General features: G+C 49.5%; 1 protein-coding gene across 1 annotated transcript in view; it reads right to left on the bottom strand.

Moving 5' to 3' along the window:
• Positions 1-13640, bottom strand: part of HGD (homogentisate 1,2-dioxygenase) — a 19141-nt gene extending 5501 nt beyond the window's left edge. The window contains exons 1-9 of the mRNA XM_035314762.1: positions 13450-13640; positions 8970-9041; positions 7555-7643; positions 6883-6988; positions 4289-4348; positions 3959-4050; positions 3346-3380; positions 2421-2500; positions 2129-2228 (exon numbers count right to left, since the gene is read on the bottom strand). Of these exons, the coding sequence (XP_035170653.1) occupies positions 2129-2228; positions 2421-2500; positions 3346-3380; positions 3959-4050; positions 4289-4348; positions 6883-6988; positions 7555-7643; positions 8970-9041; positions 13450-13464 (649 nt within the window). The 5' untranslated portion in view covers positions 13465-13640. The remainder of the gene's footprint in view (positions 1-2128; positions 2229-2420; positions 2501-3345; positions 3381-3958; positions 4051-4288; positions 4349-6882; positions 6989-7554; positions 7644-8969; positions 9042-13449) is intronic.
• Between the last annotated feature and the right edge of the window lie 4068 nt (positions 13641-17708).

Raw genomic sequence — 17708 nt, 5'->3', positions numbered from 1 at the left:
AAAATAAAATAAAATAAAATAAAATAAAATAAAATAAAATAAAATAAAATAAGGGCTAGTGATACTTATAGACTCTGGGCATACTGAGGGGTAGGTTGGTGCAAGGAGTGCATTGCATTTTCAAAGTGCAGAGCACTGTATGGGTGCTGAAGTATTCTTCCTCTCATTAGGATTACTGTTGCAAAGTGTTTTGAGTTTCTTGGATAAAAATGCCAGACATTACTACCTGCTGCTAAGGTTTAACAGTCGGTGCTTTTCTCCAGCTGTCATTTTTCGAGTGAAAAGTGAAGTTAGAATAAAATAAGAATGAAATACAAAGGATCTTGGTCTCTGAGGGGAAGCCAGGTAGGTGGCGAGAAGAGGAGCTCTTATAATTACCAGCTCCTGAAAAGATTTACAGGCAAGCACACTCCTTTTCTTCTCTCCAGAAAGTAAATGTTATAACAGATTCCTGCCTTCTGCAGACTCAAAAAAAGCTCCTTCCAACAGTGTCTGAAAAACTAGCTAATGGGAAAACTTCTTACCAATAGGCAGGTGTAACGATATCAATAATCAAGTGGAGCAGGCACAGGTCACAAGAAGCATGGTAAAGGCAGGAAATCCCAGCTTGCTAAAAGGAGAGCTGCTGAAAAACCTCCGTAGACTTAGAGCAGAAAGAGCATGGGAGAGATGCTGAAGGTTGGGTCGGTTCCTGCCTGTGGGAATGGCCAGCTCCAGCTTCACCAGGGCTGTGAGATGCTTGCAGAGGCCCTCTGAGCGCAGATGGGCCATGCCAGGCCTGTTAGTGCTTTGTAACACCTATAGAGTTATTTCAAGCACGGACAGTCTTTTAGATCTCACTGAGAGCTATAAAAGAAGCCTGATCTAGGTGAAAAACAAAACAAATAAAATGCCTGGAATGAAAAACAAAACAAAACAACAAAAATCACTGGTCTAAAAGTGGAGAACTATTGGTACTGCTCTTGTAGTTATTTTAGCTCTTAGAGGGGAAGTGAAGCTTCCCTGTGACAATCTCAGCAGCATTAACCAGGACAAGGGAGTAGGAGGTGTTTGCTCAGCAAGAGATGTCTGGAGGCAAGCCCTCCGGGGATGAGGAAGGTGAAAAAGCCCGAGCCGAGCACCCCGGGAGAGCTGGCTAGGAGATCACAGCGGGGTTCAGCTGCTCTCATAATATCTTTGTCAAGGCAGCAAGAGAGCGTGTCTGCTCAGCCTGTGACAGCTCGCAGGCCGGGAAGCAGCTGGCAGGGAGGGTCTGTGATTGATGGGAGCCTCAGCCCTGTGCTGCCTGAAAGCAGGTCTGCCCCAGCAGCACAGCGTGGAGACACGGGTGCGTTGGTGATCCCAGCCTTGTGCTGCTCCTCCCACCCCCCAGACATTAATTATGGAGTGGAAAACAAAATATTGTTTCTCAAACTACAGAAATTTTAGCAAATCTTTCAAGTTCCTTAACCAGAAAGGAAGGTTTCATCCACCACTGTGGTCCACAAGCAAATGTTAATGAGCTTTAATGAGGAGTGGTGCCTGTATGGGCAGCAGCAAGGTGCTCGGGTTGCACAGGCAAACACTCGCTTGTGCACACACACGGGCATTTTATTTTCTCTGCTTTTCATCTGGCATTCCTGTTGTGCAGAGGCTCAGGCTCTGCTTTAGAGAACAGTCTAGCCATGGGGACAGAGGTATTCATAGAGGTGGGGGGAAAGGTCTTGATTAAATCTAAAATGGGTCTTCAAGACTGTTTGTTGCCTCTGAACTCCACCTTTCCTTTTACCAGGTAAATTCTCTCCATTACTTCATATCTGTAAGTAGGAGTCATCACTGGTGGCCTTTGGAGTTGCCCGTGGTAAAGAGAGGTTCAGAGTCAGCAGTCCAGACCAGAAGGTGGAAAGAGGGTGGGAGAGAAATGGGCCCTTCAGCCTCGGGGGAAGCTCAAGATGGCTGGGCCATCACAACTTTTTGGAGTTTTGCTTGCTCTGCTGAGGGATAACTGTGCCAGGATGGAAAGCACCTTTGGGGGGGAGTGCATGCATGGGAGGATGGATTACACGGGAGATAAGAGGGTGGATTGAGGCTGGCAATTCCTCACTCTGTCCCTTTGAAAATCACTGTAGGTCTGATGGGAGATGGTTACCAATGGGTCCCAGGTCAGGCAGCTCAAAGTGCGCCCCATACACCTCCAGGATGTAGCCTCTGGTCTCTCCAAACACCTCCACGCTAAAACGCATTCCTTGCTGGAAAACAAAGGAAGAAACCACTATCATCCCGGGACTTGGCTGACAAACCAAGAGCAGATGAAGGCTGGGTTCTTCTGGGTCCATCCAGCCCCCAGAGCTCAGCAGGGGCCACGCAGAGCTCAGGTTTTAGCTGTCTGCTCTAACACCGGGCTCTGAGCCCCCTCACCTCCCAGATAGCAGAGCTCTTACCTGGATAACACAGATTTCGTTGGGCTCCACTAGCATCTTCCCAAACTCGGTCGTGATGAGCAGTTTTCCTTGCTGGGGCACTGTGGATGCAAAGTGCAGGTAGAGGAGGTGAAGCTGACACAGGGTGTGACAGCTTGCATGCCTTCTTCTCTGTCCCCTGAGAGGGGAGCAATTACATTAGCTAGGGAATAACGTCTCCTGGCACTGGAGAGCTCACAATTTTACTTGAAAAAACAGCAAAACTGCAGAACCTGCCTTAGCATTTCTACTTCATGGTAGTAAGGGAGGTGAGCACGAACAACTCAATAGCTATTTTATGGGAGAAATGTTTCTGGTGGTGACCCCAAGGCATTTCTGTCCCTCGGTCAAGAAAGATGTAAGTAAATATCAGGCTCGCGGGCTCCTGATGCTGCTCAGAGTGCTTTTCTGTGTGCGCTCACTCTATGTGCCAAGCTCAGCACTCATTGTGGCAGTCTGGTTGCCCGAGGCTGGTGGAGTGCGGGAGCTGAGATGCCATGCCAAATCGTCCTGGACTGAAGTAGTGAAGGCATCTCGCTGTAAGCTGTTCAGAAATCCCAGGGCTTGTAGTTTCCAGAAAACCTCCACAGAGTGCCTGATACTAGTCTGGGAAGCACTGAGGGGAGATCTCTGAGCACCAGGCTGGGGAAGCTGGGTCACTGCTCAAAAGCAGCATTGGGTTTTGGCATAGTTGCATGCCCTCTGAGCTGTTTGGGAGCAATGGGGCAAGCCTGAGAGCCCAGCTGCTGCCAAGCCACCAGATCTGGGTGGCACGTGGGTGAAGCCAACCCTCCTCAAGTCCCTGCAGCTGGCTGTCAGGCCCTGGCTCTGGAAGAAGAAAGAGGCAGGCAGGTGACAACCCAGATATGCCCTGTGGGGGAAAGGAGAAGCCAAAGCACCCACTCACCAATCAGGAAGTCACCGTCTGAATTATAAAGGCATCTAAAGAAAAAGAGGAAGGTCAAGGTGTCAAAAAAAACAAACAAACAAACAAACAAAAAAAAACCACCACAGGCATTTACACACACTCTCACAGAGTCACAGCATGGTTGGGGTGGGAAGGGACCCCTGGAGGTCACCTGGTCCAACCCACCTGCTCAAGCAAGGCCACCTAGAGCTGGTTGCCCAGGACCATCTCCAGACTATGGCCATAGCTGGGAAGTTTGGAGCTGGGAGACAGAGATCTCCCCTTGAGCACCAGAAATGCAACTCAGGGGTCAGTGAATGCAACACATGGGCAAGTGCTGTGAAATCAGGGAGGTTTGATGCACGTGGTCCAGAACCAGGACCTCTTGGCAAGATTTCAAGATCTCCTTGGCAAGTTCCCTGCTTTTGTGGCCTTGGGTGAAGCAGCCTTTAGTCAATGGGTGATGATGCCCACCAGTGGATGCGTGTTCACCTCCAGGGAGCAACTCCATTCCCTGGGACAAAATCACCTGGACCCAGGACAATCCCTCTGGCTGCATCCCCGTGCCCAGCTCCCTCCTTCAACCCAAGCCTCTGGCAGACCAGTCCCTGACCTGTCGAGCATGGAGGTGTTGCAGACGAAGATGTGGACGGCGATGCCGTGGCGTCCTCTGGGCTCTCCGGCGCCGCACAAGGTGTGCAGTCCCTGCGGACAGACCCCCAGCAGCATTGGGAGTGAGCGGCAGGCAGCCGGCAGGGGCAGACCCCTCCCTGCCTCACCCCATCCCTTTGTTGGGGCTCACGCCCCTTCCCACACAGGTACCTGCCTTGCCCCATATGGCTTTGGCCAAATACATTGTTGGCTTCCCTTTAAAATCTCAAGGGGTTTTTAGAAGCCCGAGGCAAAGAATGGGGGCACCCGGCAGCCACGGTCCCCCACTTACGCTCACAAAATCCAGCTTGTTCTGGGGGGCTTTCGGGATCTCGAAGGGTTTCCATCTCAGCTAGGTCACAGCACACAGAAAGCAAGAGAACACTGGTGGTTATAAAGCAAAGGATAATAATTCATAAGAAAGCAGACACACACACACCCCTCAGCTTGCTGAGATAGCTTTCTCTTTCCTTTTTGCCTTGCTTAATTTGGTCTGCAGGTTTCTTTTGATTTATGGAGCTTTTTCCCTTTGAGCTGTAATTTTGTAAAATCATTGGCTGGCCTGTGTGGGTGCCAAGGTGTTTTTTTTTTTTTTTTTTTAAATCCTATTTAAAAGCTGTCTCTTCCACTATTACTAACAGCATTGTCGAGAGCAGGAAATTTCAAACGAGCTGGCTTTCCACAACCAAATTTCCCTGCTCCTGCACTCTGTGCTGCACTGGGCCATTCATCCCTCCATGACTTGAGCACGTTTCTGTACGCTCCCCATGACTTTCCCCACACCCAGAGCAGGCATATCCCTGCCTGCAGGACCGGGGGCTGCCAGGTGCACTGATTACTCCTCCCAAAGCCTGCTGAGACCCTCAAGCAGAAGATTCTGGGGGAGTCCAAGGTGTTAATTACTGTTAATAGCATCATCAGGGTCTCTGAAGCTTTTGGTTACCAGTGCCACAGCTGAGAACCCCTGACAGGTGGGATTTTGGTGCAAATTCACCCAAACACCCAAAATCCTCGTGATGGGGCTGGCTTTTGGCCAGATCCTACTGGCACCAGCCACCAGAAATGTTTCCTGCATGGATGTGCTGTACCCCAGGTGAAAGTGCTAGCAGTCCTGGGCATCCGTGGGGATGCCTTCTGGCTTCCAACTATGTGGCCTGGAAGGTCTTGGCATGTTTTTGGGATGGTCCCCTAAGAAAAAAAACTTATGGGACTGTGTGTCTGTGCCAGCTGTTTCCAATAATTGTGAACTCCACGGGCAAATTTTTGCTCAGTTTGAAAGGGGTGAAAAGAGATTAGATCTCCCCATGCCTCACAGAAATTTTTCAAGCCAAAACCAAAATATGGGGCCCCAAGTGACTCGTCAAGCTCTCCTTGAGAGCCTGCCTCTCAAGGCACCACTGCCATGCTGGACCCAGCAGGTGCATCTGTGCATGAAGTGAGATGAAGCAGGGGCTCATCGCTAATTAGCCAGCAGCACCCCAGGCCTGGCCCCCAGCTCTGCTCTCCAAAGCCATCTGCTTCCCAAATGATTCCTCTAATGACTGTTTGAAGCCTCTGCGGTTGGGAATTGGGAGCCACTGGCAGCAAGGACACACAGAGGGGTAACAAGAGGAGACACGGAAGACAGCAGGGAGAAAGGGTGAGTGAGGAAAAGAAGAGAAATAAATATCAGGAATGGAGCTGGCCTAAAGGGAAGCAAACTTTCTCACTGAGAGATATTGAAGGTGACGGTAAGTGTACAGGTTAAATGGTGAGTGTAGTGCTGTTCCTGGATAACATCTTCATTTTCACTTTGGTCTCAGAGTGGGTCCTTGTTGGGTTTGGGTTTCACCAATGCAAGAACAGCAGAACAGGGTCCCCGAGACAGAAGAGAAGTCCAAGCAGGTGCTTTAAACAGAGAAGCTTTCAGTGTTGATTTATTTTCTCCCTGTCTGTCATTCATAGTTGCCCTTTGTCACCATTTTTCTAGGCTGGAGAGCTTTCTTTGGCATTTCTTGTGCCACCTTATTTGTTCATCATCTCTGTCCTCTTTTATGTTTTGTGCACTGTATCTATTATAATTTTGCCATTGTCCTTGATCAAGATTCCAAGTTTAGAGATTTTCTCCCATTGACTTCAATGAGCTGTGCATAAGACGAGCCCATATGGTGATTCCTTTAGATGGATGACAGTGGGGAAAGCTCCTGAAGTGAGCTGGGCAGGCCACAAAACACCACAGGGGGTTGAGGATGGGCTCTGTGGCAGGCTGTGAGCACTGCTGCATGCAGCCAGGACGGCTGCAGTGAGCTTCATTGGGGAAGGAGCACCACGGGCACCTAAATGTGAGCCTGTCACTGCTGCTCGGTCAGTGGTTAGAAAACATATTCCAGCAGAAGTGGGAAAGTATTTAGACAAATGGCGAGGCTGCCAGGGGGCTGGAAAATGGATAAAGATGATGCATCAAAGGGCAAAACCTGAGAGGAGCTGAAACCAATGAGCATGGGGTTGTGTTGGGAGGCGGACGGCAGCTGGGGAGAGTCAGATTAGCAAAGCCAAATGTCCTGGGGCTGGCAGGAAAGAAATCATGATTAAGGATGATGGCAGGGCCATAACAGAGGAAGACAAATGCCGTGCCTCTCGAGAATGAAGCCTGATTTCCCACGAGGGCAGCTGAGAAGCAGGCTGGCAGCCAGCAGCCTCCCTGAGAGCACAGGGAAGGAGGGGACGGGCAGCAGAAGCACAGGGCGGCTCTGCCCCATGATAAGCCTTCAACAGGGGAAGCAAGAGAGGAAGAGAGAGCAGCCTAGGTGGTGGAAATGAGCCCAGCCCAAATCCTGCACTCCCACACCCATCGAGGGTTGTCCTCCCCTGGGCAGCCGGCGAGGAGAGAGGCCCCAGCGTGGCTACCTGGTTGGGGTCGGGGTCCACCTCGTCCCAGCTGTGTGTCAAGTGTCCCTCCTGCAGGGGCTGGAAAGGCTTGTGGCAGACCGAGGGCAGGATCCGATAGAGCCAGCTGCGGGGAAGGAAAAGGCGAGGATGAGCCTGGGGAAGAGGTTAGGTCCTCTGGCAGATTGAACCCCTATGGGGCAAGGTACAGATATATGCTGGGTAAATATACATACAGCTGGGTACATCTCTCTGTGTGTATATGCTTACACTCACAGACACACATAGGTATATAAAAATAAAAAGATACAACCCAACCTGTGGCTGAAATAGGGCTATCTCTGGGGTGGGAAGCAAAGGTTACTCAAACGCAGCAGGGATGAGCACAGTTCCTAACTGAAGGCCCAGGGGAGCTTCGGAAGATACAGGGTCACAGCTGGTACCTGGTTTGGGGTGGGATATTGAAAGCAACATGCTGAGGCTGATTATACCCACGGGATCATTAACGAGCCCATGCGGTGAAGACCAGACAGAGGCAGGGCTGCGGGCAAGACGTTTGCTCCGGGGCTCCACGAACTGGCCCCCAAATCAGTCATGGCTCAAGTCAGCCCCACACCAGGTGATGGTTTTGGCCTCACTGCTTCAACCTCCGTGCCCCAACGCCCCCCAAAACGCCCCCCTGTCCCGCCGTACCTCCTCCTGTTGGTGGGCCGGGGACACGTGAAGGCCGAGCCTGAGAGCTGCTCCGCGTAGAGGCCGTAGGGGCAGACCTGTGGGTTGTTCTGGGTGGGAAGGAGAAACCAGCAGTGAAGGGCAGCCCCATTTGTATAATTTAATTATTTTATTATTATATTTTATTATTTTTATTATTTATTACACCGTTTTAATTTTTTTTTTGAACACCAGATATTCAGAGGGGCTGCCCCAGCACAGGGAAGCACCACGTCTGTCTGGCTTTTTCCCTTCTATGCACTAAGCATCCCTGACCCCTCTGCCTAGGGAGAGATGCCCAGAGACGGCATTTCGGTGTTGTGGACCTTCCTCCTGCCACTGGAAATTGTTGCCTGAGAATGGGAGCAATCCGTGCGGGATCCCTTGCTTTTCTGTGGGGCTCCTGTGATGTGATAGCTGGGCAGAGGGCTCACCCTGCAGCATCACCTGCTGCCCGGGCAGGTGAGCCTAAGGAAGAGGTAAAATGCCTGGCACGTAGCTCCCAGCCCTAAAACTTTGTCTTGTTGGCACGGGCACGCAGCGGAGCAGGGGGATCAATAGCCCTTGTCATTTTTATCTTAGCCAGCACTACTGCAGATGCCAATCTTATAAACACTGCAGAGGAGAAAGGATCCACCCCTGGGACTGGAGATTTTTCGTCTAACTTGCGTTCAGGTTTTCTATTAACTCTTTCAACACCGAGCTGAAACCCAGTCCAGATGAGGGCACCTCATTCGACCCCGGGGAGGGCACGGCCAGCCTGGAAATTTGTGCTGGTGTAAGGAGACGTGAGTAAAGGAGAGGAGGGAGTTTCACTTCTTCAGGGGTTCCTCCTGTATCTGCGGACTGAGCGGACAGCACCAAGTGGGAAGTGAAACTTTTCTTTAAAACAACCAAATATGATGTGTTTTAATCGGCCTGTTCATGGCTGCAGGCGTTCCTGTCCCCTCCCTGCAGGGAAGCTGCCAAAGGTCGGTAACCCAGAGGAATCTAAACCCATTCCTGCAGGGATATGCAAGTGCGAGCACTGTCTCTGTGCCAGCCTCGGGCTTCTGCTCCGGCTCATCCCATTGCCAATTCCCTTGTCCTCAGCGTGCCTGAGCCACTGTCATTCCAAAATCCTTTCTGAGAAGCTGCTGCAGCAAGCCAGGCAAGTCATAACCCCCAGGTGAGACTTGGAGTCTCTCAAGTAACTTAAACGTAGAAGGTATGAAAAGAAATACTCAAATCTGATTTTTGCCAGCATCTTATTATTCTCGTCCTGCATAAGGGAGGCTCCTGAAGACTTTTGTGGTGGCAGAGAGAAAGGAAATACATTAATTTAAAAAGAAGCCTAGGGAACAGATATTCATTCCACTCCATGTCATTTTAATAAAGCACTTTAACAAACTCAGTACCTGTCCCTCTGGTAAAGCTCCAGGACAGCGCGGATCCTCAGAAACGTGTTCGTTTCCAAATCCTGACATGTACTGTGAAATAAACCACACACCTCATCAGTGTTTTGAAAACACAAGCAAAACCTCCCCAAACAACTCATCCATCCCATCCTCATGCCTTTTTTTCCCCATATTCTTTGCCTGCATTGAGACTTTCCCCAAGCAATCTGCTTGATGCTTTCCATGCACCATTTTCCCAGCTCCTGGGTTAGGTTCATTAGCTAACCGTGTGGTGGGCTGGGAGGCACTGACAGGATTTACTCTTCTGTTAGGTCTACGTGTACATTTTGGTGACATTCTGTGCCAGAAGGGCACTCGAGAAAAATGCCAGATATCTCAGATATGGTCAGACTCAAGACCAACAGGGTGATGGCACAGGAAGAACCATGTCCCAGCATTATGGGGTGTCACCCAGTGGGGTCTGAACTGCCTACCGTGGCAGCAAGCAAGAGTTAAGGTGACAACCTAGGCTCCTCGGGCGATGTATAGCTGAGGGACGTGTGGAAGGAAGAGACTTGTGTTCTTTCCTGCGGTTGTGGTCCGAGGGAGGGCACGGCCAGCAGCTGCAGGACGCCAGGGGATGCTGCAGGACCCCAGGGGATGCTGCTTCTAGCTTTGCAAATCTCAGACACGCAAAGGGAGAAGGCAGAGCCCTCAGCTTCATATTGACAGAAGTGTAAATACGCTCCCTTCGGATCCTACTGAAAGGCACGAAGCACCTCTGCCGAACCCTGCCTGAACGCAGAGGTATTTCGGCACCGATCAATGAATGGCTCAGCCTCGTGGCCCGGAGAGAGTTAAATATTAATGCTCCCTTCTACCTCCTCTGCTCGCTGGCAGCCTGAAGGCGCTCGTGGGATTGCTGAGAGAGGGTTTGTTCACTCAGACCTCCCAACTTCAGGTCGACCTTTTTTAAAATTCTTTACTTTCGCTGTGGAAACTGCCCCCGCACCAGAGCAAAAATTGCTGCAGCCCCATCTCCCAGGGCGTTTAACACTGGTAGATACAAGTTTGCACCAATGCTTGCCCTGCTCTCTGGGGCAGCAGAGCCTGACCACGTTGTTGTGGTGCCTGCATTGCTGCCCCCAGGGGTCCTCAGCCTTCTGCAGGTTGCAGACCCCTGGAAATTTCCCAGTGCAGGCGACACTCGGAGAGCACAGCCGAGCTCCCCTGACAAAATGTGGGTTTTCTCAGGTGCCTGTCAGGTATCTGTTAGTAAAGTCCATTCCCAGAGGGACTAAGGCTGGCCAGCAGCCCTGCTTGGCCCAAACCTTGGTTCCTGTAGGATCATGGAGGATGCTTCTCTCCTTGCACACATTGCTGGGGCTCTGCTCTCCACCCGCTTCTGCACGAAGCATATTGATATGCAAAGCAGCAGGTCACCTAAGCAGCCTTGGCAAGTGTAGCGTGCTGGTGCATTTCTGTCCTGTTTGAAGGGAAATGCAGCACTATCTGGTGGGACTGCAGCACTTCCAGCTGAACCCAGACCTCCGCGCTGCATTCTCCTTCACCTGCACTGTAAAGACGGCAGGAGGGAGTTTTTTCCAGCAGGGCAGTCTTGGTGAAAAGGGGAGGAAAGTGGGCAGGGGAGGATGCTTATTTCCTGAAATCACAGCCAGCGAGGCCCGCAGATTGCCATCAGCACAGCGAGGGGATGGTTAATGCATCTGCTTCGGAGAATCACCCCTGCTTGCAAAATACTCCAACTTAAAGCAGGTGGAGAGCAGGGAGGGTACGGCAGGTGGCTTTTTGAGGAACAGGGTGCCGTGGTGAGGGCACAGAACCCTGCAGAGCTGGCCTGCCCCATCAGCTGCACCCCGCCTGGGCTCCCCCACAACCCCTTTTCTCCTGCTTGCTGGAGTAGCGGAAGGGCTAAAAAATAAAATAAAAGCTCAGAACAGGTGTTTGGTGAGGAAGAGTGGGGATTTGGGGGGTGGGCATGTCCCTTGCATTGCTGGAGCCCCGTGCTGCCGTCCCCAGTGGTGAGCGCAGGGAGAAGCTGCTGCATCATTGTTTGGGCAAATCATTTTTTTCCTGCTCAGGAAAAAATAAAAAAATCTTCAGGTAACTGCATTGAAGGCTGAAAAAAAAAAGACAATTCCTTCTGGCGGGCAGGACTGCAGCTGCAGGAGGGGAGGTGGTGTCCTGACGGTGATTTATCACCCTGAGGTTTTGTCACTTCAGGGTTTTGCCTGGCTGTTCCATGTGGCTTTTCTCACTCACTCACTTTATTTCGTCTTCCCCTACACCAGAGGCTTGTCTCCTCTCCTTTCCCTCAAGGGTCAGTGCGAAAGATGACGTGGTTTGCAAAAAAATACAATATCTCTCACAAGCTCCCACGTGTAAATGCAGGGCTGGTGAGCTGGAGCCTGCTACCTGCATCCTCACATTCTGTCTGGGGGGGTAGAACTTTTGTCTTCTTCCTGATTTTATTTTCGTGACGGTTCTTTTTCCAAATAAATCAGTGCTGAGAGGTGGTAAAAATGTCATAGGGCTCAGATGTTTCATATGGAGGGGAAAACAGAGCTTGGGTCCTGCTTTGGGCCCAGCTGGGGCACACTGAGGAGCTCCTGACAAATGGCTTTCCTTGTTTGCTGCCTCCAGAGAGCGGCCGCAGTGGCCGTGCCAGCCAGGGGGGCAGTGGGGCTGTGTTGGGGCATGGCAACTCACCTTCCTCGTGATCAGCCCTTCTTCTCCACAATCAACCCTTCATCTCCACAACCAACCCTTCACCTCCATGACCAACCCCTTTTCTCTGTGCCCAGCCCTTGGTGCCCATGACCTATCCTTCTTCCCCATGACGCAGCACGGGGTTTTTTAGTCCAAAGTGACCTTCTGCTGGGTCACTGCTTTAATTCCACGGCTCCTCCCAATCGGGGACTATTTTGGTAATTGGAGAGTTGGTTTCTCTGTGAAACAAAAAGTTCTCTGTGGTCCTTCACTTCCACTTCTGCTTATAATTACTGTTCTTGTTATTTTGTTTGTGATCCCACAGCTTTTTATGAAACAGGATCTTAGGAATTCATCCAATTCCACCTTGTTTTTGTTTTGTTGCTCTTCGGTAAAACGGGAGAGATGAAAGCCCAGCGCTACATAAAAAATTCAGCAAAAATCATTGATTGGGATAACTGGGATGCAAAGCAGAGTGCTCGCAATGGGTGTCACGATCTGACCTATAAACCACAACCTTTTGCTCACCGGATTAGACAGCAGGGATGGGGAAAAAAATGCATTTGAAGTTTGAACACACGGGCTGCAAAATAATTAAGGCCCTTCTTCAAACGCCGCGTAATACATTTCTCTATCCGCTGCTGCTGCGGGGTGCAGGGAAGCGATAGCCATCCCTGCACAAACCGCACAGCGCCGTGTCTCAGCTCGCGTGGGCCAACACGGGCACATCCAACACAAACCCAGAAGGAGATGGATGAGAAGAGGGGCAGCAGCAGGGTGAAAGCTGGGGGGCAGGGGCTGGGAACGGGATGCACGGCAAAATTTTACTGTATGACAACCACACAGCCTGTTTAAAATCAAGCCAGGGAGGTCTTTTCCCTTACAACTGCTAGAAGCCAGTGGAAGCCATTGCTATACTGGGGAATGTGCATGTGTACATGTATGTGTATGCAATGCATGCATGCATTTATGCACACAATCACATACTTACCCCAGGGTTATATTAACAGTGGCAGCCCCTGAGTCTGGGGAGGAACACATCGGTGCTGGGTGAGCTCTCCACCACCAGCAGTCTGGGTGGTTTGGGGCAAATGGTCCCCTATACTAAAAGAGTGGGGTGCTGGCACAAATTAGGATTGCAATCCTATAAATGAACAATAAAATAACATCCCACCCTTCTTCCAACCCACCCTGTGCTGGAAGAGGATGATATGGCTTGCTGGGAGGAGCTGGTGCTGGATTTTCCAAGTGATCTGAGAAATTGCCCCGGGATGGAGCTGCTGCTTCCCTGGGCTGCTGGGGAAGATTGCAGCAAGGGTTGCAACAGCTGGGCAGATGTTAGTGGCCAGATTTCATAGGCTGAGGGGGGAAACACCCCCTTGGCAGCCAGGGCAGGAGGGAGCGGGGGAAGAACAAATATGGTGAGGAAGAGGTCCTGAACTGGCCCTGACCGATCGAGGATGATTTCCAAAGGAGGAGAAGAGAGCAATAATAGCTCATTCAGGTGAAGCATAGCAAAATCCTTTATCCCCAGAGAGCTTTAAAACATACCTCAAAACATAAAAGAGGATCACATTAAAACTAAATGAGACATGGTATCTCTGGTCAAAACATCAGCCCAGACCTCAGCTGCACACCTCAGTCCCCGACACCCCAGCTGCCACCAGCCCCTCTCCAAAGGGACCACGTTTGGGAGGTCTGGTACCAAACAGAGACACAGGAGGGGTGCTGTGGGCAGGCAGCCCCACCACCAGTGTGCACAGCCCCTTACCTTCAAGCCCAGCATTCTGCTCCTGGTCCTCCTCCTCTTCTAGCAGGTGCAAGCCCCAAGCAGGTATTTGGCCAGTGCAGCCTGACGTGGCTTCTTCAGGCGAAGTCTGCGAGCGGGTGTTTGTCCAGCAAGGGGGGCTGCATCCACCGAGACAGGCTGGCCGCGGGCTGGAAGTGAGAAAGTCCAAGGGAGCTCTCAAACTGTTTGCTCAGCCCAGTCTGTGTTTAATCAAACACCAGCCTTTCTGCCCAGGACCAATCCCACCAGGGATTTGGAGATAAGAAACAGGGGGCGAGGGGGACACCGATTCCTCACCTTTTTCTCATCAGATATTAAATACAGGGTCATAGCTCTCACACATGAGGGAGAAGAAAGGACAGGGCATTTAAGAACAAAGAAAAGCCATTTTTGATTTTTTTTTTTTTTTTTTAGATGAGCCTCTTTTGTAAATTATACCCCTATCACTGTTTGTACATGACCCTCTAAATGAACACATTTGTTCATTTTGCTTCTGAGCCACACTGTGTCTGGTACTTAGGGGATAGAAAGGATCACATCCCTGTGCTGGTGAAGACAGTGATACTTGTGAAACAGTGTGCGGCAACATTACACAGCAGTTTGGGGTGAAACGGGAGGATTCTGTATTCCTGACACTGGAGCTGGTGAAGAGAACATGCAAAACTCTGAAATATTAATATTTCAGGAAAGCTGTTGCTGAGAAAGAAGCAGAAGCACACAGGTAGCAACAGAATACTAATGGAAACAGGGCTGCATTTCCAGAAGTTGCAGGAAAAAAAAATATGATGTATTTATTTTTTTTAAACCTTGAATTCTCTTCTCTTCCAAAATAATAATAATAAAAGCTTCCATATCTTTTTCCTTCCTGTGGCCGGCTCTAAGGCTTACACTGAAATTCAGACATAACCCTGCAGCTGATGTCTCCCCCTCTCCTGGAGCAGCACCCTGGAAGCCCAGAGCAGTTACTGGTTACCTCCTGCCACGGCAGACAGTCAGGGCTCTGGCTGCAAGGAGGTCAGATCGTGGCAGGTTGTCTTCTCCAAAACCATCCTTACACCACCCTGAATAATGCACCAGGGACACTGAGAGCTGCTGCTGTTTAAGGTCTGCAGAGACCTTAAGGCTGCCTTTGTTTAAGGTTGCCTTTGCTTAGTGCCAGTTCTAGGCATAAATATTTCCCTAAAGCAGCTATTTTCTGCGACAAAGTGTATTTAGCTTTGCTGCCTACTTTTCCAGCACCAAAGCACTGGCAAAGTAGGCACATGGCTACAAAGGAGAAGGTTGGGTATATGAAGACAGTGGTTACTGACTGAAGAGAGGGAGAGCTAATTTTCCTTGGATGTCCCCTCTGGTCTTAAGATCCCAGGATCATGCAATAATTTAGGTCACAAAGGACTTCAGAAGGTCACTAGACAGATCTTTGGCTTGAATCAAGGTCAGCTCTGAGATGTGACCAGGCTGCCCAGGACTTTTCCAGTCTTGTCTTGAAGACTTCAAGGATGGAGACTGCTCAGCCTCACTGGGCAGCTTGTTCCACTACTTCATGTCCTCATGGTCAAAAAGCTTTTCTTCTATGCAGCTTGATCTTCCCATGTTTCAATTGGTGGGAGCGTTGTGGAGAGATAACCTAAGAAAGGAAGTGTCCCATCCTCTTTTAAACTTTCTGGGGGCTTACTGCCTGCTTGGGATCCAGCTTGACCCATTGTCTCCAACTCTTCTTGCTCGGGGACAGATCAGGGGCTGAGCTTAGCTGCTCTGATTTCATGAAGCTAGTGTTTTCGTCCCATAGTCACCAGGCACAGACCAGCTAACGTAGTTGTCCAGTAGTAGATAGCAGTGCCTAACTGATGTTTCTTCTAAAACAGATCAAAATTTAACCATATTACAATGTGAGTACACTGGTGACAAGTTCACCTGGGAACGCTGATCATTTTATTATGGCAGTACCTGAACATCTGAACCACAGACTCGGACTCCCTCGTGTTAGGCTCTAGAAGAATATAGACATAGCAATCTCCAAGTTATTCTTCAAGTCTCTGTTAATGCTTGCCATCTTACCACATGCCCACAAAGGCTCTCTCCCTACCCTGGCCTCTTCCAGCTTTGCCATAAAAAAAAATCATGCCAGCACTATGCAATTCTCCAGCTCAAGGAGAGCTGGAAATAATTTAGTTCACCCTGAGTAGTGATTCATCATCGCCAAAGAAATAAAGTACCCGGCACCTGCCACCCACCCTTGAGACTCCTCTCCTACCAGACAATATGTAAGAGTAGAGTTCTTCTCACATTTCTGACAGTGAAGAATTACCCATTTGACTGCGGTTGTGGAAATCAAAGTTGCAGAGTTTCAGGGGCTTCAAGATTCCCTTATCCCTCCTTGAGCCATGCAGCAGGAGAGGTAGTTTTAGCTAACGATCCCCTTTGAGAACCTCCATTTCTCTTTGCTCACACCTCTTTATGCTCTCTTGTCTTGCCCTTGTGGAATAGGTAAAAATAAAGGTCTCGTTTTTTAAGTGTGGTTAGACCTACTTCCTACTTGCTCTTGTTTTCTTCTCTAAAGTAAGGAAGGACATGCTATGAGATCGCATTACTTGACATGCTATGTAAATATTTCAAAGCTTATGAGGTTGTCTAACCTTGCTTTTCCATTTCATTCAGGGAAAAACATAACTTAATGAGATGCTGTTGAACTGACACTGTTGGCCTTTGTGATTTATTGACCTTCAAATTATATGAAATGCACAAAAGGAGGATTCTTAACACTTCTGGGGTTTTTCTGACTTATCCCATCCCCTTTAACAGAGAAATCATAAATCCACGCTGACTACTCCTCATCATCTTCTTGTCCTTCATGTGTCTGGAAATGGTTTCCAGGATTCATTGTTCCCCCACCATCTCAGGGATGGAGGTGAGACTGGCTGGTCTGTAGTTCTCTGGACCTTCCTTTTTGCCCTTAAATGTGAATATTAAGTGGTGGTCAAACACCGCAGTATGTTGCCTGGAGAGGTCCTGTATTCTCCAGCTGTGAAGATAGTCAGAACCCAACTGGACATGGTCCTGGGCAACTTGCTCCAGTTGACTCTTCCTGAGCATGGGGGTTGGATTGGATGATCTCAGGACATCCCTTCCAACCTCAGTGACTCTGTGATTCATCTTCAGCCAACTCCCTTAGCTTCAACTAAGTTTCAACCACCTTAGTTAGTTGCAGTGGCTCTTAAATATAGATCTTATGAAATATTAAGTATAGAGGTACTTCATTTACGTTATAGCAACTACCCTTTTTGCTATATGAATCATAAATATGATTCATAGTCACAATGAATTGCTATCCCATAAACATGATTCATAAACACAATGAATAACGGGCGGAAGAATAAGCCTTAAAAGTGTACAGTGTCTTCTCTGCTACCTTTCTGGGTTTATGACTTCTGCCCGTGCATGGTTCCACGTAGCCTTTACTCCAAAGAGATTCCAGCCAAAATGTATGACAAGACCCAAGAGAGAGATGTGAAGCAGCATGTCACCAGTGTATTAGTACTGGCTGCCTCATGATGTACATGCTCCTCCATGGTACCTGCACACCAGCAGCTCACTACCAGCTTACTAGGTGAGAACTATCCTCATAGGCACCGTGAGGTAGCTTTGCAAAGATCTGCAAGGAGCTCACCTACGTCAGAGAAGCAGAAAGAGAGGAAGCACCAAGGGGCTTGCTTGAAAATGTAACAGCTTGAAAACGGCAGCTGGCATTCAACGTTTCAGCGTGAATGGAAGAGGGGGAGAATGGAAAAAGGCTTTCAAATAGAAGATGAGGCAGCTTATATTTCACCAAATAGACAAAGGGGACTCAAATAACTAGACTTCATAGCATGTGCATTAAAAGACTGTTTCCTGATGAATCTCCTTCAAGCTCAGAACACTGAGGGGGTGAATGGTCTGGGAGAGAAGGGAGGGAGAGACAAGGAGCTTTTCCCCTTTGTTTCCCTATGCTCTCCACTCCTGTTTCAGTGTGACAGAGGCAAGGCTGTGTGATCTTCCCTGTCCCTGTACATTAACAGTTGTCTAGCACAGCGTACATTTTCCAAGAGCAGGGCCTGCACCTTCTTGGGTTCCCATACAATGACTAGCTGCTGAGCACTGCTACAAGTACAATTACTGGATACTGCTCACCATCACTTCTTGTAGCAAGTGGGTGTCCAACCCCAAAAGTAAAGCAGTTCTGTCCTGTGTATGTAGATCTGAAC

The sequence above is a fragment of the Oxyura jamaicensis genome, chromosome 1 (genome assembly GCF_011077185.1).
Source record: "Oxyura jamaicensis isolate SHBP4307 breed ruddy duck chromosome 1, BPBGC_Ojam_1.0, whole genome shotgun sequence".
NCBI classification, from domain to species: domain Eukaryota; kingdom Metazoa; phylum Chordata; class Aves; order Anseriformes; family Anatidae; genus Oxyura; species Oxyura jamaicensis.
Note: the sequence above shows the minus strand (reverse complement) of the source record. Positions and strands in the feature narration are given on the sequence as shown.